This window comes from Cercospora beticola, chromosome 5, assembly GCF_033473495.1.
Source record: "Cercospora beticola chromosome 5, complete sequence".
Classification (NCBI taxonomy): domain Eukaryota; kingdom Fungi; phylum Ascomycota; class Dothideomycetes; order Mycosphaerellales; family Mycosphaerellaceae; genus Cercospora; species Cercospora beticola.
The window spans coordinates 2,609,646-2,628,541 of NC_088939.1; the positions used below are offsets into that span (position 1 = coordinate 2,609,646).

General features: G+C 52.8%; 11 protein-coding genes across 11 annotated transcripts; 6 read left to right on the plus strand and 5 right to left on the minus strand.

The window, feature by feature from the left end:
* Positions 1 to 453: 453 nt before the first annotated feature.
* On the minus strand, positions 454 to 1,350 carry RHO25_008281 (uncharacterized protein; the record flags this gene model as incomplete). The annotated part of the gene is made up of 2 exons (XM_023600419.2): positions 454 to 695; positions 759 to 1,350. The coding sequence occupies 2 exons, from the start codon at positions 1,348 to 1,350 to the stop codon at positions 454 to 456; spliced, it is 834 nt and encodes a 277-aa protein (XP_023449229.1).
* A 538-nt stretch (positions 1,351 to 1,888) lies between these two features.
* Positions 1,889 to 2,743, minus strand: RHO25_008282 (uncharacterized protein; the record flags this gene model as incomplete). Its single annotated transcript, XM_023600420.2, has 2 exons — positions 1,889 to 2,328; positions 2,392 to 2,743. 2 exons carry the CDS (start codon positions 2,741 to 2,743, stop codon positions 1,889 to 1,891), a joined length of 792 nt encoding a protein of 263 aa, XP_023449065.2.
* A 134-nt stretch (positions 2,744 to 2,877) lies between these two features.
* On the plus strand, positions 2,878 to 3,936 carry GET3 (Golgi to ER traffic-related protein; the record flags this gene model as incomplete). The annotated part of the gene is made up of 2 exons (XM_023600421.2): positions 2,878 to 3,839; positions 3,894 to 3,936. The coding sequence occupies 2 exons, from the start codon at positions 2,878 to 2,880 to the stop codon at positions 3,934 to 3,936; spliced, it is 1,005 nt and encodes a 334-aa protein (XP_023449064.1).
* A 1,421-nt stretch (positions 3,937 to 5,357) lies between these two features.
* Positions 5,358 to 6,083, plus strand: RHO25_008284 (uncharacterized protein; the record flags this gene model as incomplete). Its single annotated transcript, XM_023600422.2, has 3 exons — positions 5,358 to 5,502; positions 5,614 to 5,972; positions 6,021 to 6,083. 3 exons carry the CDS (start codon positions 5,358 to 5,360, stop codon positions 6,081 to 6,083), a joined length of 567 nt encoding a protein of 188 aa, XP_023449063.1.
* A 319-nt stretch (positions 6,084 to 6,402) lies between these two features.
* RHO25_008285 (uncharacterized protein) lies at positions 6,403 to 7,395 on the minus strand (the record flags this gene model as incomplete). Its single annotated transcript, XM_023600423.2, has 1 exon — positions 6,403 to 7,395. The coding sequence occupies one exon, from the start codon at positions 7,393 to 7,395 to the stop codon at positions 6,403 to 6,405; it is 993 nt and encodes a 330-aa protein (XP_023449054.1).
* Positions 7,396 to 7,932: 537 nt separating this feature from the next.
* On the plus strand, positions 7,933 to 8,722 carry RHO25_008286 (uncharacterized protein; the record flags this gene model as incomplete). The annotated part of the gene is made up of 2 exons (XM_023600424.2): positions 7,933 to 8,044; positions 8,109 to 8,722. The coding sequence occupies 2 exons, from the start codon at positions 7,933 to 7,935 to the stop codon at positions 8,720 to 8,722; spliced, it is 726 nt and encodes a 241-aa protein (XP_023449053.2).
* Positions 8,723 to 8,956: 234 nt separating this feature from the next.
* RHO25_008287 (uncharacterized protein) lies at positions 8,957 to 10,795 on the minus strand (the record flags this gene model as incomplete). The annotated part of the gene is made up of 7 exons (XM_023600425.2): positions 8,957 to 9,166; positions 9,222 to 9,570; positions 9,620 to 9,797; positions 9,850 to 9,897; positions 9,954 to 10,071; positions 10,123 to 10,356; positions 10,457 to 10,795. 7 exons carry the CDS (start codon positions 10,793 to 10,795, stop codon positions 8,957 to 8,959), a joined length of 1,476 nt encoding a protein of 491 aa, XP_023448798.1.
* Positions 10,796 to 11,452: 657 nt separating this feature from the next.
* On the plus strand, positions 11,453 to 11,974 carry RHO25_008288 (uncharacterized protein; the record flags this gene model as incomplete). Its single annotated transcript, XM_023600426.2, has 2 exons — positions 11,453 to 11,530; positions 11,579 to 11,974. 2 exons carry the CDS (start codon positions 11,453 to 11,455, stop codon positions 11,972 to 11,974), a joined length of 474 nt encoding a protein of 157 aa, XP_023448799.1.
* Positions 11,975 to 12,326: 352 nt separating this feature from the next.
* Positions 12,327 to 15,434, plus strand: RHO25_008289 (uncharacterized protein; the record flags this gene model as incomplete). The annotated part of the gene is made up of 1 exon (XM_023600428.1): positions 12,327 to 15,434. One exon carries the CDS (start codon positions 12,327 to 12,329, stop codon positions 15,432 to 15,434), a length of 3,108 nt encoding a protein of 1,035 aa, XP_023449598.1.
* Positions 15,435 to 15,641: 207 nt separating this feature from the next.
* RHO25_008290 (uncharacterized protein) lies at positions 15,642 to 17,000 on the minus strand (the record flags this gene model as incomplete). Its single annotated transcript, XM_023600429.2, has 4 exons — positions 15,642 to 16,073; positions 16,133 to 16,435; positions 16,505 to 16,900; positions 16,953 to 17,000. 4 exons carry the CDS (start codon positions 16,998 to 17,000, stop codon positions 15,642 to 15,644), a joined length of 1,179 nt encoding a protein of 392 aa, XP_023448795.1.
* Positions 17,001 to 17,592: 592 nt separating this feature from the next.
* RHO25_008291 (uncharacterized protein) lies at positions 17,593 to 18,486 on the plus strand (the record flags this gene model as incomplete). The annotated part of the gene is made up of 1 exon (XM_023600430.2): positions 17,593 to 18,486. One exon carries the CDS (start codon positions 17,593 to 17,595, stop codon positions 18,484 to 18,486), a length of 894 nt encoding a protein of 297 aa, XP_023448796.1.
* Between the last annotated feature and the right edge of the window lie 410 nt (positions 18,487 to 18,896).

Below are 18,896 nucleotides of genomic sequence, written 5' to 3' on the forward strand. Positions count from 1 at the left end.
CAGTTTCGACGTACTGAGAATCCGCACCCGCATTGTCTCGGAAGCACCAGTGCAACAGAGAAGTTGCCAGAGGAGAGGCACGACCACTGCAGTGTTTCCGCTCATCGCTTCGGCGCATCGCGAACTGCTTCTTTAGGCTCGGTGCCATGCAAGCCGGGCAAGAATCAGAGCGGGTCCGTTGTCTAATTGTCACTCTGACTTTCCAGAAGCTGTCAATTTGCCGCATATGCCACTCAGGAGGCATACAAGTGGATCTGAAGTCAGAGAAAGCACATGAGCTCCCGACACATCTCACGGGGAATCAAAAAACCAATCACGTACACGTTTGCACAATCAATGCCCTCAAAACCACATTTCATTCGGAGAAAAAGCTGCTATCTATGCTTGCTTGAACGCTCCGTGGACCCACTTCTCGTCCATGTAATCTCCTGGGCTCTCGCATCGGGGGGACTTCTAATCCCTCCCATCATCGAAGAGCCCCATCAATTGCCATGGACGGCTACGCTCTGGCGGGGGCGGAGGAGGCGGAGTTTCCTCATCGTCGTCGTAGTTCAGCCCTCCTCCGCCGCCGTTGTTGATTGCTGTAAAGCCCGAGCGCGGCTGGGCTGGTGCTGGTTTGGTGGAGATGCGCCATAGGTACGGGCATTCTTCTTCGATGTGGCCTGCTTCTGAGCATAGATCGCACGGGTCGGGGCCTGTTGGAACGATTATTAGATATCAGAGGCATGGGTTGGACAGGACAGGTGGGGTTGGCTTACCAATATAGGCGCGATTTTTGCACTCTCGAGCGTCATGGCCTCGCTCACGGCAGAGGCCACACTTCCGGTATGTTGGGCAGGCACTCGATTGGTGGACATCTCGTTGATTGCAGTGAGAGCATGTCCGGGCAGCACAGGAGACGGCCATGTGTCCGAGTTCGCCACAGCAGAGACAGCGCACGAGACTTCCGGGGTTGGTGATGTCGAAGTATTTTGCTTGAGCATCGCGATCGGCTTGTGATAGTTCTTGTAATCTTGTGGGGCCGTCTTTGGTTTCTGGCATCTCGAAGCTCGAATCCTCGGAGTCGCTGTCGGAAGTGTCCATCGATGATGAAGTGTCGCCACTTTCCACTTCGCCGTCCTCACTTCCGTCATCCGTCTTTCGACGTTTGTTGTTATATTGACGCTCGCTGATCTCCTCTATATCGCTGTCGTTGCCACCGCCGCCGCCTTCTGAACTCGAGACTTCGCCAGATTCCTTGCTTGAAATGCTGGTCTGTCGGCTGTGTGAAGAAAAGTCTTTGTACTTACCAGTCGCGTTTCTCTTACGACCGACTGCCGATGTTCGCGACTCGTTCTCGAGATCTGACATGGTTGCGAGAATGTGCGGCGAGTTTGACTGGTATCCTGGTCGGAGTGCGAGTGGAAGAGAGCTCGAAGTGGAGCGCGCCGAAAGTAGCGCGATTTAGCGCGAGCGACTTGGACGAATCAAGGGTCCAAGATTTTAGACGAATCAGAGGCCAGCAAATGACTATGAATATACTGTTGGTAAGATACTCTGCAATCAACAAAATGACTGTTGGGCATCGAACGGTCTTCTTGATTGGAAAGTCATGTGCTTAGACAAAAGAGCGATAGCATTAGATACACGAGTGCTGAAAGGATATAAGACTGACTTGTTTCTTGACCCGAAGACTGGTAAGAACCGTAGTCTGAATATTGCCTGAGGTCTGAGGAACGGAATGCTCCTTTGCCTAAGTAAGATGCCTCCATGTTTGCTACTTGAACTTTGTCAAATCTTTTTCAGACAGGAATCTTTGTTTAGTTCACTGCCAGTAGATTGGCCTCGTCTCATCTGGCAAGTTCATGTTGTAGAGTATTCATACACTATTCCATCGTTACACATCATGCTATCGCCCTCGTTCCATCGGCTTCGGCGCCCATCCTTCAGGTTGCCAATTCTCTCCAGCATTTCCCTTCGGCTGTAGCTTCTCCCACGGGTTCTCTTTCTTATCCTTCGTCTTCTTGCCCTTGAATCTCCCCTCGTGCAGTCCTTCTTGTTGTCCTTGACTGGCATTCTCCACTTTACTCGGCTCATCTACTGCACTTCGGACACCCTGAGACGCTTCCGGCTCAGTCTGTGGAGCATACCCTCCTGGATCCTTCACACCTATCGCAGGTTGAGGCTGATTCCGTGTCGGAGAATCGAGGAAGGAAGGTTTCGAATTCCATCTTTCATCTGCTTCGGCTGCGAGACGTTTCATCATCGCTTGACGAGAGATGTCGTATTGCTGTTCCTGAATCGTAGGTGGTTCGTCGCGAGTATGTCTGAGCCATTGATGCCATTGTGCTGCAGAGAGACGTGTTAGCGGGCTGAGAAGACGGAGACGATCGCGTATAGTACATGACTTACGTGTGACTTTGACATCTGAATAGTGAGGTGTTTTGTTGCTATACTTGACAATCCGCCGCATGCGACCGGCGTTCAAAGCGTCCTTGAACTCCCAGAAAGTGTTACCGCTCAGGTCGAAGCCGACGAGGAACGTCTTTCGCCATGGTAGACGCAATGCCTTCCATTTGAACCACGCTCGGGCTAGCGCACCAGGCTTGCTCATGATAATGAAGATGATCGAGCTAAGGTCATGATGCACTTCACTTTTCGAGAACAGAGCTGCGGCGGAGCCAAGTCCGGACGGAGCTGAGTGGTCAGGTGCGCATCTGGTCGGTCTGACGTAGATCTTCTGATCGACCAGGGCCCCGCGCATGTTCCACGTTCTGGAGCTGCTGGCCAACTGACAGGCACCTGCTGAGCAACAAAACACTTTTCCGCTATAACAATCTTCTCTAAACACGTCCTCGCACACCTCCGCCTATCTCACACCTGCGATCTGTCTCCATCATGGCCGACGAAATGGAGCCCTCCCTGCAGCCCATCGTGGATCAAAAGAGTTTGAAATGGATCTTCGTAGGCGGCAAGGGAGGAGTTGGCAAAACCACTACATCCTGTTCTCTTGCTGTACAAATGGCCAAGGCCCGAAAGAGCGTCCTGCTCATCTCCACCGATCCCGCTCACAACCTCTCTGATGCCTTTGGTGTCAAGTTCGGCAAGGACGCCAAACCAGTGCCTGGCGTGGAAGGTCTCGCAGCTATGGAGATTGATCCAAATGGGAGCATATCAGATCTGATTGCCGCAGGAGGCGACGATGCACAGGATGCCATGGCAGGCCTCGGAGGTGTGGGCAACATGTTTCAGGACATGGCCTTCAGCATACCTGGTGTCGATGAGGCCATGTCTTTTGCCGAAGTGCTGAAGCAGGTCAAGGGCATGGAGTACGAGCTCATCATCTTCGATACGGCGCCCACTGGTCACACTCTACGCTTCCTGCAATTCCCTACCGTGCTGGAGAAGGCACTCGAGAAGCTCAGCGCGCTTTCATCACAATTTGGGCCGATGATCAACAACCTGATCGGTGCTCGAGGTGGTCTGCCGAATGGACAATCGTTTGACGATGTTGTCAAGAAGATGCACGACCTACAGGAGACGATTGGAGAGGTGAACAAGCAGTTCAAGAATCCAGATCTGACCACATTTGTGCCAGTTCTCATTCCAGAGTTCTTGTCACTGTATGAGACGGAGCGCATGATTCAAGAATTGGGATCGTACGAAATCGACACACATGCGATGGTGGTGAACCAGCTCTTATTCCCGAAGAAAGACAACCCTTGCGAGCAGTGCAACTCAAGGCGAAAGATGCAGAAGAAGTACCTGGAGCAAATTGATGACTTGTACGGCGAAGACTTCCACGTTGTGAAGATGCCGCTGCTGGTCGACGAAGTCAGAGGAGTGGAGAGCATTTCGAAGTAAGTCACAATTTGTCGGAGGAAGCTTGTGTTAGCATGCTAACAATGGCACAGGTTCAGTGAGATGCTCGTGAAGCCATACCAGGCTCCAGCATAGTGCTCTTATACAAGCAACGTGCAGTGTAGATGGTAGTTATGGTCAGGCCGAGGACTTGCGACTGGTGGGAGGCGTATGTGGAGAGAGTTGGCGTTGATTGGAGCAAGCATAATACCCAACTCTACGCAATGACAGTGAGCGTTCACATGGCATTAGAAGGCGCTTACACATGAGATATGATCAAGAGTGACGTTTGAAAGCACTACGAGAGACAGCGTCCACCAGTACTCACGAGGCAGAAAAGTCTCCTGCCACGCGTACATGAAGACGATCGCAATCGAAGGGATTGATCGGCGTACAGCGAATACAGGAGATGGTGTCAACGGCTGGTTAGGAAAGTACAAAAGAGGCTGCCAGGTGATCAGCCACATCTGACACCTTCACACCTGCAGCACGTCTCTGCATTGTGGTGGTCGTGCACTGCGGATTGATGTTCCGACAGGCATCTGCTTGGTTGAATACGCACGGCCACCGTTGACACAGGAATGCTGGACCCTTGCGTTTCATGTTTTCTTTACTCTAGTCTAGTTAGCAAAAGCCGCATCTCGTCTATACTGTATCCTCTCTGCGATAGCGGTATGAGAACGGGACAGTCTGAATGCGTCTCTCATCCGAGGGTCATGTGCACAGCAGGTTTCGCTCAGCAGTCGCACAGTCCTCGGTGCGATGGAGGTAAATAGGCTGATACTCGGGTTGGAGCATATTACCACGATAGGACAAACGTGTCGCGTGCGTGTATTGCGAGGCGTTCGATGTAACGTGTCGATGCTATATGCGCAGAAGAGCATGAAAACGCCTTAGGGGCACAGCAGCGTGCCGACGGGGCGTTCAGTAGTATTCCTATTTCGAGCATAGCGAGCCGTGTCTAGAACAAGCTCGGGGTCTTCGTGGGCTTGGACGACGTGACCCTGCATGGCATTCGTGTACAGTCCCGTGCTGGAGCAGTCAACACTTCACCTCTCCGTACCACCACCACAATCCGTCACCTGTTTCACTGCTCTCGTGCGCCAGCGACGACGCCATCTCGTACCACGCCGCCGCCCTCCGCCCGCGCCCGCCCCGGCAGAGTGAGTCGGCCTGCGGATCCTGCCAACTTCACCTCACGCGAGCCAAGTCATTCGCCGTGCCTCGTCCACGGAACAAAGACCGGCCATCTGTTCGTCTGCCACGCCCGACCTCTCTTCCCAACTCGCACTCTGCCACCACCGCACCTCCCACTCGACCGCGACCTGTCTGTAATCACAGCTTACGCCAAGATTACCGCCACGCTGGCTCCCCTCTTATTCTTACCACATCGTAAACGATCCCCCGACAACACCGCCAAACTGTCGTCCACACTCCTCCAGTCGCGAGGCGGAATCACCTTCGCCGAGGGTGTCAACACGTCTCCGCCCACCTGCGTGCAGTCTGCCACACGCAAAATGAGCACCAATACCAAGGATAAGGACCAGCGGAGGCGGCGGAGGAGTAGCAGTCTGATGTACCAGGAGCCTCCCGAGAGCCTCGAGCAGCAATCAGACCAAGCGATACTCCCGAATTTGAATGCACAGTGGGTGAACGCGAAAGGTGAGTGACGCACAGAAAGAGCATGCAGCGGCAGGAAGAGGAGGCAGCGGCCGCGAGATCAGGGAGTGCACGACGATGGGGACCAGTGGCTAATACAGGATGCTCATTCAGGCGCATGGATGATTCACATCATCCTCATACTCCTCCTCAAGATCGTCTACGATATCGTGCCGTCCATCACCCAAGAAACGTCATGGACGATGGTCAACATAACGTACATGGCCGGCTCATACCTCATGTTCCACTACGTGCGAGGCATCCCTTTCGAGTTTAATGCCGGAGCATACGACAACCTCAACATGTGGGAGCAAATTGACAACGAAGATCAATACACGCCGGCGAAGAAATTTCTGCTGGCCATGCCGATCGGGTTGTTCCTAATCAGCACGCACTACACACATTACGACCTAGCATACTTTATGATCAACTTTTTGGCGACGCTAGCAGTTGTGGTACCCAAGTTACCGGCAGTAAGTACGATCCCACCTTTGCATACCGCACGTCTAACACAAGTATAGTTCCACCGCATGCGACTCGCCGTCTTCAACTCACCTCCCGCACCTACAGAAGGAGACAGATGATATCAAAAGAGCCGGGATGTTACCGGACTATGGCGTTGTAATATTGGGGAAAATGATTACACCACAGCGGGATTATTGTACTCATAAGTCAGAAGATGGATCTGACGTGGACGCTTCAGCGACCTTTGCGCTCCTTTGAGATACCATACCTCTGCCCGAGCAGTAGAGGGGCAAAGATTGTACTATTGCCAATGAAGCCACAGCGGCACATTGCGGAATCTTCATTCAGGAAACACTTCGTCTTGGATAAATCCTATCTCGTGAGTATTGCTTCTCAAGTTTGGTGCTGACTACAGACTAGCCTATTCTCACACTACAGCTATGCCTCCTTCTTCGAAGCCTCAAACTGCGCCCGAAGCTCTTCGTACACAGGCTTGATCTTGCCCTCCAACGCATCCTCCAGGTACTTCTCGAACGACGTAAACTCCAAATCCGGATACAACTCCTTACTAGTCACATATCCCAAATACTTCGCATATTCCGGCGTATTATCCCCTCGGATCCCCCACGATCGCATATACTGCGCTGGAACTTTGACAAAAAGTGCGTTCGGACCTTCGCCCGGACTCTCGATTCGTGCCAGCAGATCCTTCTCCGAAAGATACGTCCTGTCGATTTTCTCGCCAAGTCTCTTCTCCACGAGATCGTACACGGCATTCTGGCTCCAGAGTTCGTTGTAGACAAAAACCCATTTGTTCACTGTCCGTTCATCCTGGACAATTCGAGCGACGTATTTTCCGATATCTCGAAGATCGGTCAGACCGCTTAGGACATTTCCATCGCCGGCGATTTCTGTGGTAACGATACTGGCTACTGCGTCCAATTTTCCGGATGGGACGCGAGGGAGGGAGATTTGGTACCACCAGCCGACGTCGATGATTGTGTAGGAGAGGCCGAGCTGGAAGATGTGGTTGTAGACTTCTTGTTTTTGGTCGCGGAGGAGGTGGATTCCGCCTGCGGGGATTACGGTTATGAAAGCGCAGGGGATGAAACGTTTTACTCCGGCGGCTTTGGCTGCGGTTGCGAGTTGGATTTGGGAGAGTTGGTCCTGGGCGCCGATGGCGGAGATGAGGATTTGGATTCCTTGGAGAGAGGAGGTGAGTTCTTCGTGGGAGGCTGTGAGGTCTAGGGCGCGGAGGGAGACGTTTTTGTGGGATTTAAGGGCTTGGTTGGCGGGCTTGGAGAGGGAGGAGGGGCGGACGAGGGCGGTGATGTTGAAGTCTGATGCTTGAGGCGAGGATATGAGTCCGTTGAAGATTGAGCTGCCTGTCTCGCCTGTGGCGCCAAGGAGGCCAATCTGGAGGGGCGCCATTGATGATTTGTCGTGCTGAGGTAAGGATGTTGGTAAGGTTGGCAAGGTGTTCTGGCCACTCTATATATGTTCTCTTGGCTTTGCGGTATACTTGTTACGATCGACCTGAGCTGTCGATATTGATCGCCGTCTCCGTTCCAACAAATTGCACTGAAACAGCCGTGTTGTTTGTGGTTTCTAATCGCGCCCGTCTACGTCGTTATGCTGCTGCACAACGTGCATAAATGCTCGTTCAACCAATCGTGCGACTTTAGTATCGGATGACGGATGCGAGACTCGCTTCTGATACGAGTCATGATGACCTTCTTCAGTCAATATTTGATGCTTGATTTGATGGTATTCCTCAAGCCCTACAGTGTGCATCCTTGCTACTGCAGAACACCATCCTTGCCGCTTAACGACCTCACCTCAATGTTTACAACCAGGCCAACAATAGTTGCGTTACACAAGCCTGCGGTACGAGTCTCGTGGCAAGCCAATGCCGGTATCAAGCAATCAGCTCTCTCACGAACAGCAAGCCGCACATTCGCCGTCACAATGAGTGTGAGACGTCACCACTTCGCGCCTCTCGGCGGCGACAGTGGAAGCAATTCAGACACAAACTTGCTCCGCCTGCGAGGCATCGTCTTCGACATGGACGGCACACTGTGTGAGTAACACAGTCGTGTTGCCGATGCAAGTCCCTCCTTACTGATGAAACATCCTCCTCAAAGGCGAACCCCAAAACTGGATGTTCAGCCAAATGCGCTCAGAAGTCGGGATCCCCAAATCCGAAGACATCCTCGACTACATCCACGCCTTACCCGAACCTCAACAAATCGAAGCCTTCGAAAAAATCAAAGCCATCGAAAGCGAAGCTATGTCGAAACAAATCCCTCAAGCAGGGTTAGTGGCTCTCATGGAATTCCTGGATCAGCATAAGATTAAAAAAGCAATTTGTACGAGGAATTTCGATGCGCCTGTGAATCATTTATTGGAGAAACATGTACCTTCGCATTTGAATCCTTTCGATCCGGTGATTACAAGGGATTTCAAGCCGCCGAAACCGTCGCCGGAGGGGATCTTGCATATTGCTAGGTCCTGGGGCGTGGTGGGTTCGAAAGCAAAGGCGAGCGCTGATGGTGTGAAGACTCCGGTGTTGCCTATTATTATGGTTGGCGATTCGGTGGATGATATGGCTGCTGGTAGGGATGCGGGTGCGCTTACGGTGTTGTTGAAGAGTGAAGGGAAGGAGGAGTTGGAGACGGATGAGAGGACTGATGTTGCGATTGGGACGCTGGATGAATTGATTACGTTGTTGGAGCGAGGGATCAAGCCCGCTCGGTAACGACTTTGGGCATCATTCTGATTGTGCCAAACAGGCGATCGTCGACGATGCGAAGTACCGATGTCGCATAAGCTGACCAAAGCTCCCACTTCCTGGAGGTCTCATCTTCCGGCCTTGCAAATAATTCGCTCATAGATGATGTTCAAATTGCAAGTAACATCCTTATACAGTAGAACACGGCCAAGCTCAATTTATTGAAGGCCCCGCAACATTAAAGGGTCTGTACCAAATGATCTAGTAACCAGGAAAGGTGCAAGTAAATCTAGTCCCAATATAGTCTCCATCATCATCGTTCAAGTCCGAGGTTTGGCAATGCTTCTCGTCGACGTCATTGATTTGATCAGATCTGAAGACATACCAGCCGTGTGTGTTTGGTATCGGCGTTCCGTATGTGAATTCTAGCTCAGTGTTGCAGCCACTGTCATCGACGCGTTTGATCTCAAGCTAGAAATGGATGTCAGCAAAGGACAAAGGATGTGAGTCTTGCGTGAATACTGACCTCTTTGGGCAGTGATCCTTGCAAAGTCAGTGTTTCGCCCTGTGCGAGAGTGACCGGAGCGCCAGCACCGCGATTCGCGACAGCAGTATAGGCACCATTTGCCAATGTTTGAACCGTCACTTCATACTGGTCGCCGTTATCGCCGGTGATGTCTACAAGCACCTGATACGCCCAGATGTCGCGGGCTTCATTGTCGATCTTGTATGTATTCATCGTCTGGGAGTCGTAAGGGTAATCCAAATAGGCACCTACTCCAGCTCCACCGCCTGTTCTCGCGATGCCGCTCATGTGAAATTGGCGGCCATCGTTTGCGCAATTGATGGTTCCAGGTGCACCGCAGTACGTCAAACTAGATGCCAGTCAGCGATGTACTGAGACAGACGGGCACAAACGCGCACCTTGCTTTCATGGCAACGTCGTCCGGATCGTTGTCATCGAATTGGCTCATGTCGAACTCGACATTGAACGTGTCGCCCGCCTCGAAAGGATTTGCGCCTAGTCTACTGGATTCATGCCTAGCGCCAGCTCTGTATTGGACCATCTTTCGCTTGAAGTATTTCCACTCGGCTCCGCCTCCTACGTAGCTCTCGTTAGCTTTGCGAGAGAGATACGAGAAGATGGTACTGACTGCTGTTGTCGAGCCTAGTGATGCATCGTAAAGAGTGTTGAGGAGGATCTATGGGAATCATGCGGTTAGTGATGCGGTTTGCTGATGGCCTGAATCTCACATACTGGCAGTAGGATCAAAGGTTGGGTTTTCCCAATTCGCCATGGGCCATTCATCGGTCTGCAATTCTAGCTGAGAGTCTCTTGGAGGCAGATTGGGATCATCAGGGTTGACCTGCAAGTGCTGTAGGCGAAAATTAGCTACGCAGATAAATGCGCAATGGAAAGCACATACAAAAGGATATGGGTCCCAGAACAGTTGGCCGAACGGCCAGAGACCGCAGGGAGTTCCCGAGCCTGAGGTAGCAACGCCAGACTCTACACGATTCTGAGCGTATTCGGGCGTGCCGTCATCGTTACCGCCGTAGGTGTAAGTTACAGCAGTGGTTGAGCCTTGAGCGCCCATCATGCAGTTCTGATACCAACAGGCATTTTGACAAGCTTCACGAGATTTCTTACAGTCCATCATCTAGAAAGGAGGGACGTCAGCGTTGGTTGCTAATTCGGACATCGTGAACCAACAGCCACACATGGGTCTGTCGTCTTCGGCCCACGACTAGCTTACTTACCATGGTACCCCGATAGGCAGGAGCTCTTTTGAAGATACCACGCCGCACGAGAGTCTGTTCGTCTTCCTCGCCATAGGGAGTGTAAGCACCCCAACGCTCCACATGCGTCTTCTGGTCAATTCGGGTGGTCCGCTGGACAATAACATCAGGAGCTCGAACGGGTTGTGGAGTCGATGTGTTTGTGCTGTCTTGATGCGGATCTTCGTTCTGTGTCAAGTCCGGCTGGGATACTAATGTTGCGACTGGGAGTGCTGCGCCAAATGGCCTGGGGACATGCCCGTCAACTCGGCCGGCTGAGGCATGAAGAGCGAGTGATAAAGTAACAACTAGTGACAACATGAGAGCGAGTGAAAGCTACTTGCATTGCTGCTTGAGGAGGCTCCGGGTCAGACTTAAGGTGAGTCCATTCGAGACGTGCTCGCCTCAGCTCTTCAGCTCGCAAGATGGCATGTGTGAAGTCCTCCTCCATGGCATTCTAGGCGCAGTGCCCTTGTTTCGCGGTTCGATATTGATGTGGAGCGCTGGGCATGAATTTTGAAGGAGCGTGGTACCTGCATTCTGCATCCTGAATCCTTCTGGTACTACAATAGCGCGGGCTGAGCCTAACGACCTTGGAATCTGTACGTAAGTACCTTGCTATAACCTCACCGGTGGGCAAAGCTGAGACGCGGCACTTCTGCGGCGCAATATCGATGCATAAATGTGGTTGCACGCGAGCGCCGCGTTGGCACTGCTTTTGGGAGACTTGTTGGCAGGAAGATCAAAGAGGTTGAATTTAGAGTCATCGGGAATCCGCGGGAGACCGCGATCCCGTCGTGGCACGGCCCATCTCGCTTGCCGGCCCAATGAAGTGGCAAGTGCCATGGCCGCGGACACTTCTCCGAGTTGTTCGTCGGGCACTTCTCAGCTCAATCTGGCTCCGTCTCTCGTCCGACACACTCTCGCCTCAACACTACACATCCCCGCCGTGCGTTGAACAGAAGACCAAGACCCATCATGGCTGCCCAGGACCGATCAAATCCGGACGAGGGCGATGTCTACCTGATATTCATCCTGGAGTCTGTACCTATCGAGGTACGTGTGCCTTGACGGCGACGAAAAGTCAGAGCTCATCGCGATCAGACGATCAATGAGGTATTGGAAAAGTCACACAACGAGACGGGCGAGTACCTCCTTCGCTTGGCCGACAATGGCAGCATCGCAGACCGCGAAACCCCTCTGGGCACCGAGACCCCCGTTAGTCCCGACTGGAGCTCTCCCTACATAGGGAAGGATATTCGACAGGTAGCAACAATTGTCGAGCATGTGCCAGATCCTCTGAACCGGCAGCACTTCGCCGTGTTGGACCTCGCCGTGTATCGGCAGACTCGTAAAGTCATGATCTACAAAATTGTGGGCGAAGAGCCGCAAGGGATTCCGTGCACCGCCGAAGAAGTGTCGCTGCATCTACTTGGCTACGACAGAGGCACTTGGGCTGAAAGCTGGAGACGTTGGCGGGAGAAAGGTCTCAGCCTGTGAATTCCGGGGCGAAGCTCCGATCCTACAGACCCACAGCGCTCGTACTCCATCTGAATGTAAATTGCGGCTGAAGGACAAGTCGTACCACCGCAACATGGCTGCATACACCATGATCATATCCAATGCAAGGTACCACTCCGAATATCCATGCGTCACACCGGCCCCGAAGATGTCCAGCTTGGTTATGCAGACCAAGCATTGGGCTGAGCCAACAGTGGACACATGCTAGCGACTATTCCTGTAGTGGCATTGTGCCTGGCAGGGGTGCCCAAGATGCAGTCGCATTGAAGACAACACTTCATGGTCTCGATGTCCGCTCACAGATCATCGGCAGCTCGCCATCGTTCACAGCATGGACAAGTTCTCGTCCTGGATCGCGTACCTGGCATCGCTGGCCTCGGGTCACCATACAGGCCATAACTATCAGGGCACAGCAGACTCTACGATAGGTTATGGCGTCCCATCTGGATATGGCCCGTCTGTATACGGCCAAAGCACAATCTCTTCTGCCGCCATAACCTCACCGTCTGGCTACGGTCCTCCTGGCTACGGCCAAAGTACGACCGCGTCATTGAGCACGCCCTCGGCCCCTAGCATAGGCAACTCATCGTCTTCGATCTTTATCCCATCTTCAAGCTCCGCTGGCCAGCCGAGTAATGGTCCGTCTTCATCTGCAATCAATCAGACCTCGATAGCAGGACCAATAAGTCAAACGAGCACCGATCCGGATACAGTCATTACTACGACGTTGGTGAATCCAATTCCATCGGCCTCCACAACATTTGCGGATGAGTCCGATTCTTCATTTGTCCAGTCGACTACAGTACTCAGTTCCTTCACCAACTCAGACGGAAGCCAGGTCATCGAGACTACAAGCCATCCAGTGTCATCAGTTCTCACTTCATCAGTCAGCCAAACTAGGATCGAGACGACCCTTTCGACGGCGATCCCAACGACAATCACAAGATCTGACGGCTCAATCTTTACTACCACGACCAATATTCCAATCATCTCTCAGCCGGCTAATTCATCTGCCCCAGCTGGTACGAGTGTACCTTCAGCCACCTTCACTGTCATCACACTATCAGATGGTGAAGTGACCACCTCGACCATTCGGAGCGCTTCAGACCAGCCTACGGCACAGTCTTCGATCGCAATCACAACGATCACGCGATCAGACGGCGAGGTAATCACATCCTCGATTGTCATCGCTCCAGCCTCCAGCACGGAACGGCCCTCGGCAAGTCTCACCACATTTACATTATCCGATGGGGAGGCAGTCACCTCGACGATTCCCAATGTTCCAATATCAAGCGCAGGACAGTCCTCAGCTATTCCTACCACTCCGGCCCCATCTGATGGACAGGCGGGTACATCTACAAATTCAACCGCTCCGGTTCCGAGCACAACAGTGTCTACGCCGATTCTGACTACTTCAACTCAATCTGACGGGAGCCTCGTTACGTGGACAGTATCTGATGTCCCCGCACCGAGCACAGAGCAATCGTCAGCAAATGCCACAACTGTCACCAGTTCCAGTGGAGCAATATTCACGTCTGCAGTCCCCAGCACGTCACTCTCCAACACAGATGTATCCGCTTCAGTCCCGAGAACAGAACAATCATCGGCGAATCTCACGACCTTTACTCATTCTGGTGGAGCAATCGTGACGTCCACAATTTCCAGCGCGCCACCCTCGACCACAGATGTGCCTTCAGGAAATGGAACAACATTCACGGAGTCGAATCAGCAGATTACGATCGGCCCTAGTCTGACTGCGTCTGGTAATGCCTCTCGAATCATCATCGGCTCAACGACGATCACTCCTGGTGGCTCTGCTTTCACTACCGATACTTGTACTGTGTCTCTAGCGTCTTCGGGCGTGCTGAATGTTTGTGGCAGTACTACGATACTTCCTATCCAGACAACTATCCCGAGTGGTGCCAGCACTAGTATCAGTGTATCGGGCGAAGTTTCGAGTACCAGCGTTGTCACCTCCACCATGACGACCGTCCCACCTGAGGTGTCTACAGAAATAATTCATCCGCCTGGGCTTACGACAAACACCTGGCTCACGACGACGAAGGATAGCAGCGATACTATAGTCCCGGTGATCTGGTGCACGGCATGCGCCCCTGGCGGGGGCAGCGGAGGCGTCGTAATATGGGACTTTCCACCAGTTCCATGGACTCTTTTTGACTGGGGCCTGACCTTCCCCAACCTACCCAAATGGACTCTTCCGTGTATCAGGGTGTTTGGAGCTGTCGTGTCTGGTGATTGTCCCGACCCCCAGACGGATGAGGAAGGCGAAGAGGAGGAGTCAACTTCCACTGCGACCAGCTCTTCTACGGAGACCTGTACTCAAAGTACCACGGTCACTGACTGCAGGGTCGGCTGCTCTGTGTCTTCCACAAGCATGGATAACTCGGTTTCCAGTACAACAATTTGCTATACAACAAGCTGCACTTCGAGCTCTGGCTGCAGCCTCGTTGGCACAACTTCAACATCCATTTCGACTCCATCCTCAGCCTTGGCATGCGCTATCACTGCTTCACCGACTAAGTATGATGCCTTTGCCATGTACAGCTCACTGGGGCTCCCAGTCCCTCTCTGGATGCAAGCTGCGACGATTCGGCCAGAGACCGACATTCCAGAAGAAAGTCTGCCAGACTCTCCCGACCTCGAACCAAGTACAAGCTCCGTTGCTCCTACCTCGAGCTCGACTACATCTTCTGCAGAGGTCACGTCCAGTACTAGCTCGACCACAACTTCTTCAGAAATTACGTCCACTTCCAGCTCGATTGAGCCCCCAATTACAGGCCTGCCCAGCTTGACAAGGACAGGAGGAATCACAACACCTTCCGGCAGTTCGTGCGCATCGACCACCACATTCTCCCAATGTGCTGGCTCAGGTGGCCAAGCGGCGTGCGTAGAAACTACGAGTTGTGCCTCATGGGAAGCCACCAACACGCCAGAACCCACCTCAGAACCCTCGACGTCTTCCGCAGAGCCAGAGCCTGAGCCTTCCTCCACCACCGAAGAAGCTCCATCAACACCAACCGTATCCGTCACTCCATTGGAAGTCTTCTCAACCGAATGCTGGGATGAATCAGACTTTCCCGGACACGCCGACATCCAGGGCAACGACCAAGGTCGCATGGCAGAGTACTTCTGCGAAACTTGGAATCAAGTCGTCGATGGACAGCCAGACGTTGGTCCTGGAGAAATTACAGCAGATTATCGTCTTGATGGCTGGGGCGTGAGATATGATTTTGCTGTCGCGTGGATTGATGAATGTGTCACTACGGTCGATCGACAAGATGTTGCGTTTCCGGTGGGAGATGGAGGGAAGAGTTGTACAGATATTATGAAGGAAAATTATTCGAAATGTAATAATGGGGGTGTGGGAGGGACGACTCAGGCGGGGTGTTTGGCGGTGACGTTTACTGGGGGGAAGTAGATTAGGAGCGGATAGGTAGTCTGATTTATGAGTTTGGATATTTGACTTGTCCCACGCTGCTTCGGATATGCCCGTTGGCCCTAGAAGATATTGTTCTGATAGTTCATCGCGTAGCTGTGGAAGACATCACGCTGGCCATGAAATTTCAGAACAGATTCACAACCGCTCTCTACTCGCTATGTCGACTACTATTCCCACCCTTCCACCTCATCCATACGGCGTCAACTCCCCCCTCCAAGGCCTCTTCAACCCCTTCGCCGCCTCAGCATTAAACCTCCAAACCCCCACCGTCCTCTCCGTATCCAATTTCTCCCCAACCTCAGTCAACAACTTCTCCGCCACAGGATTCCCAGCATCTTTCCTGAAAAACAACGCTTCCCAATTCTCTTCTCCCGTCTCCGGCTTTTTCCGTAATTCTCTTTGCGCAGTTTCGAGTTTACTTTTCGCGTCTGCTACACCTTGCATGTTTCCGGTTCTGATTGCTTCGATGACGTGTTGCCAGGCTTTGCGGGATTCCCAGGGGTCTTGTTTTTCGAGGGGGAGGGTGCGGAAGGGGGTGGAGTGGGCGGTGGAGACGTTGTAGGTTTCGAGGATGGTGTTGGAGGAGTCTTTGATTGTGAAAGATTCGGACCAGTTGCCCTGTGCTTGTAAGTATGCGTAATAGGTAAAATGATTGGGGAAGGATGGGTTTTGCTCACCTCTGCCACGTAGATTGGATTGCTGTGCTTCTTGTCCTCGGGGGCGTACACTGCGGCGTGGACGTGGTTCTTCTCGCCACCCAGCCCGAGTAGGCGTTTTCCGCTGAAGTCGATGATGGCTCTGTAGCCGGTTGAGGAGATGATGGAATGAGAGCCTTGGAGTTCGGGGTAAGGACTTCCGGTCAGGATGCCTTGCACTTTTACGTCGGGTAGAGGGATGAGGTAGTCTTCGTTGAGTTCATCGAGGTGTAAGATTGCGTGGCCTATTTGGGTGATGTTGACTGTTCCGGTGAATCGAATGTCCTGTTTGATTGTGATTAGTACAGTGATTTCGAAGAGGCAGAAAAGCTTATGGAGAGGAAGTCAGCTCACCTGTCTGGTATAACCTTCTGCTCGCACACCATGTTTATCGTTCCACAGATAGCATGCAGTCACAGGTGGATGATGGCTGACTTGTTCCGAAATCAGATGCGTCTCATCGTCCTCAGGCCCACAGTCGCCAATAAAGACTTCGCCAAGAAAGGCGTTCAATGGTTTCTTGACGCCTTCGTTCGGCTGTCGGCCAGCGTACTGCTGAGACTTGAGACTTGCCAACAACCATTTCAGCACCGCAAGAATTCGTTTGGCAGGATCTTCTTCGTGAGCTGGTGCAGTAAAGAGCGCTGGTTGTTCGATCCAGTATCGTGGGAATTCTGTGGTAGACTTGTTGGCTAGTACGAAAGGAGGTGCTGTTATCGTGGACAAGTCGCCCTTGATTGTGGCTATCGACTGGAACGTATGTTAGATGCTATGCTTGGTTATGGTAACATCGTCTGCGTACTGCTAGGAATTGTTTCAAGCTGCTTTGCTGCTCGCTGGTGTCGGCCATCTTTTAGTGATGTAGCAATTGCTCGTCTAGGCAGTGTTTCGGTGGTCACGGTCTCGGAATATATAGACCTTGACTTATGTGCGTAAGTATTCTATCCGGGAGAAATGCACCGACTTCTACTAGGCATCTGGAAACGCTGGCAAGCATGACGTAGTACATCTGCTGGGCCACCTTTTGTGTACGTGGACGCCGCCTGCATGCGCGATCAGTCTTGCCATGATCACTTTCCGGACATCGCCAAAGCGATGAGCCACACGCGATCTCGGAAATGGTTGGGATGGGTGTTCCCGGCGAAGTGAAGCAGCATGAAACCGTGATCATCCAAACACGCGCCAAGACACGTGCTCGACGCGTGAGAAGTGCAATACGCGTGTTTCTCCTCTATCGCATGGTTTCGTTCTTCAGTCCGAGGACGGAAAGCGACGACGACACCGATGTCGCCAGCAATGCCGATGGTCATGGTGGCCGTCGCCCTATCGAGGCCCTATCGGTGACGCGAAGCGACCTTCGGCTTGGCGTTGGATCTCCACGATGAGAGCTCACCACCTCGAAGCTGCTGCTTCATCACACTTCGTCGATCAACCTCCTCAACATGGCCAAATTGCTGAAGAAACCGCTGAAGCTGGCGCTGGTGCAGCTCGCCACTGGAGCAGACAAGACGGCGAACCTCGCACGAGCTCGTTCAAAGGTCCTCGAAGCCTCCTCCAAAGGCGCAAACATTGTCGTCCTGCCCGAATGTTTCAACAGCCCCTACGGAACGAAGCACTTTCCCAGATACGCCGAGACGCTGCTGCCGTCGCCACCGACTAAGGAGCAAGCGCCTTCCTTCCACGCCCTGTCCGAGCTCGCGAAAGAGGCAAAGGCATACTTGGTGGGCGGCAGCATACCAGAGTACTGGGAGGAGACGAAGAAATACTACAACACCTCCTTGACCTTCGATCCGAATGGCAAGTTGATCGGGACACACCGCAAGGTGCACCTGTTCGACATCGATATTCCAGGCAAAATCTCGTTCCACGAGAGCGAGGTGCTGTCACCGGGCAACAAGGTGACACTCATTGATCTGCCCGAGTACGGCAAGATTGCAGTCGCCATCTGCTACGACATTCGCTTCCCCGAGCTGGCCATGATCGCCGCGAGGAAGGACGCGTTCTTGCTGCTGTACCCAGGCGCCTTCAATCTCACGACTGGTGCGATGCATTGGGAGCTCCAAGCGCGTGCGAGAGCCATGGACAACCAGGTCTATGTGGGGCTCTGCAGTCCGTCTCGCGATATGCAGGCCGAGTACAATGCTTGGGGCCACTCGATGGTCGTGAACCCGAATGCGTCTATTCAGTCAGAACTGGACGAGAACGAGGGCATCACGTACGCTGACCTGGACAATGATACCATCGAGGAGTCGCGCAAAGGCATTCCCATCTACACGCAACGTCGATTTGACGTGTACCCGGATGTCAGTGCGGGCAAAGTGCGCTTCGAAGAGTAGCAGTTACGCATGCAGAAGGGTTGGTGCGCAAGAGCAAGTGCCAAGCAGCAATAACGTCAGGTAGGAACAACGACCGCGATTGCTTTGCACGCCGAAGCTTTCATTGCTCATCTTCTGCCCTCCAAACTGTGCAGTGGTGCACTCATTTCTCTATTTCCTCACCCTTGCATGACATCTCCTAATCCATTTCAATACACTGCCTGACGAGCAACCACTGACCCTCCGATGCTCGCCCGCTCCTATCTCCACGACCTCCAACGGCCTTGACGCACGTCACATCACCCGCACCCTCTACGAATGTCCATGGAGTCAAGCGCTCCGTGAACAGTGCCGATCACTGAATCCGCGCAAACCCGGAGGGTAGCTGTTCTATCGCTTCCACCCTACCGACTATCCTCACAACTGGGCAT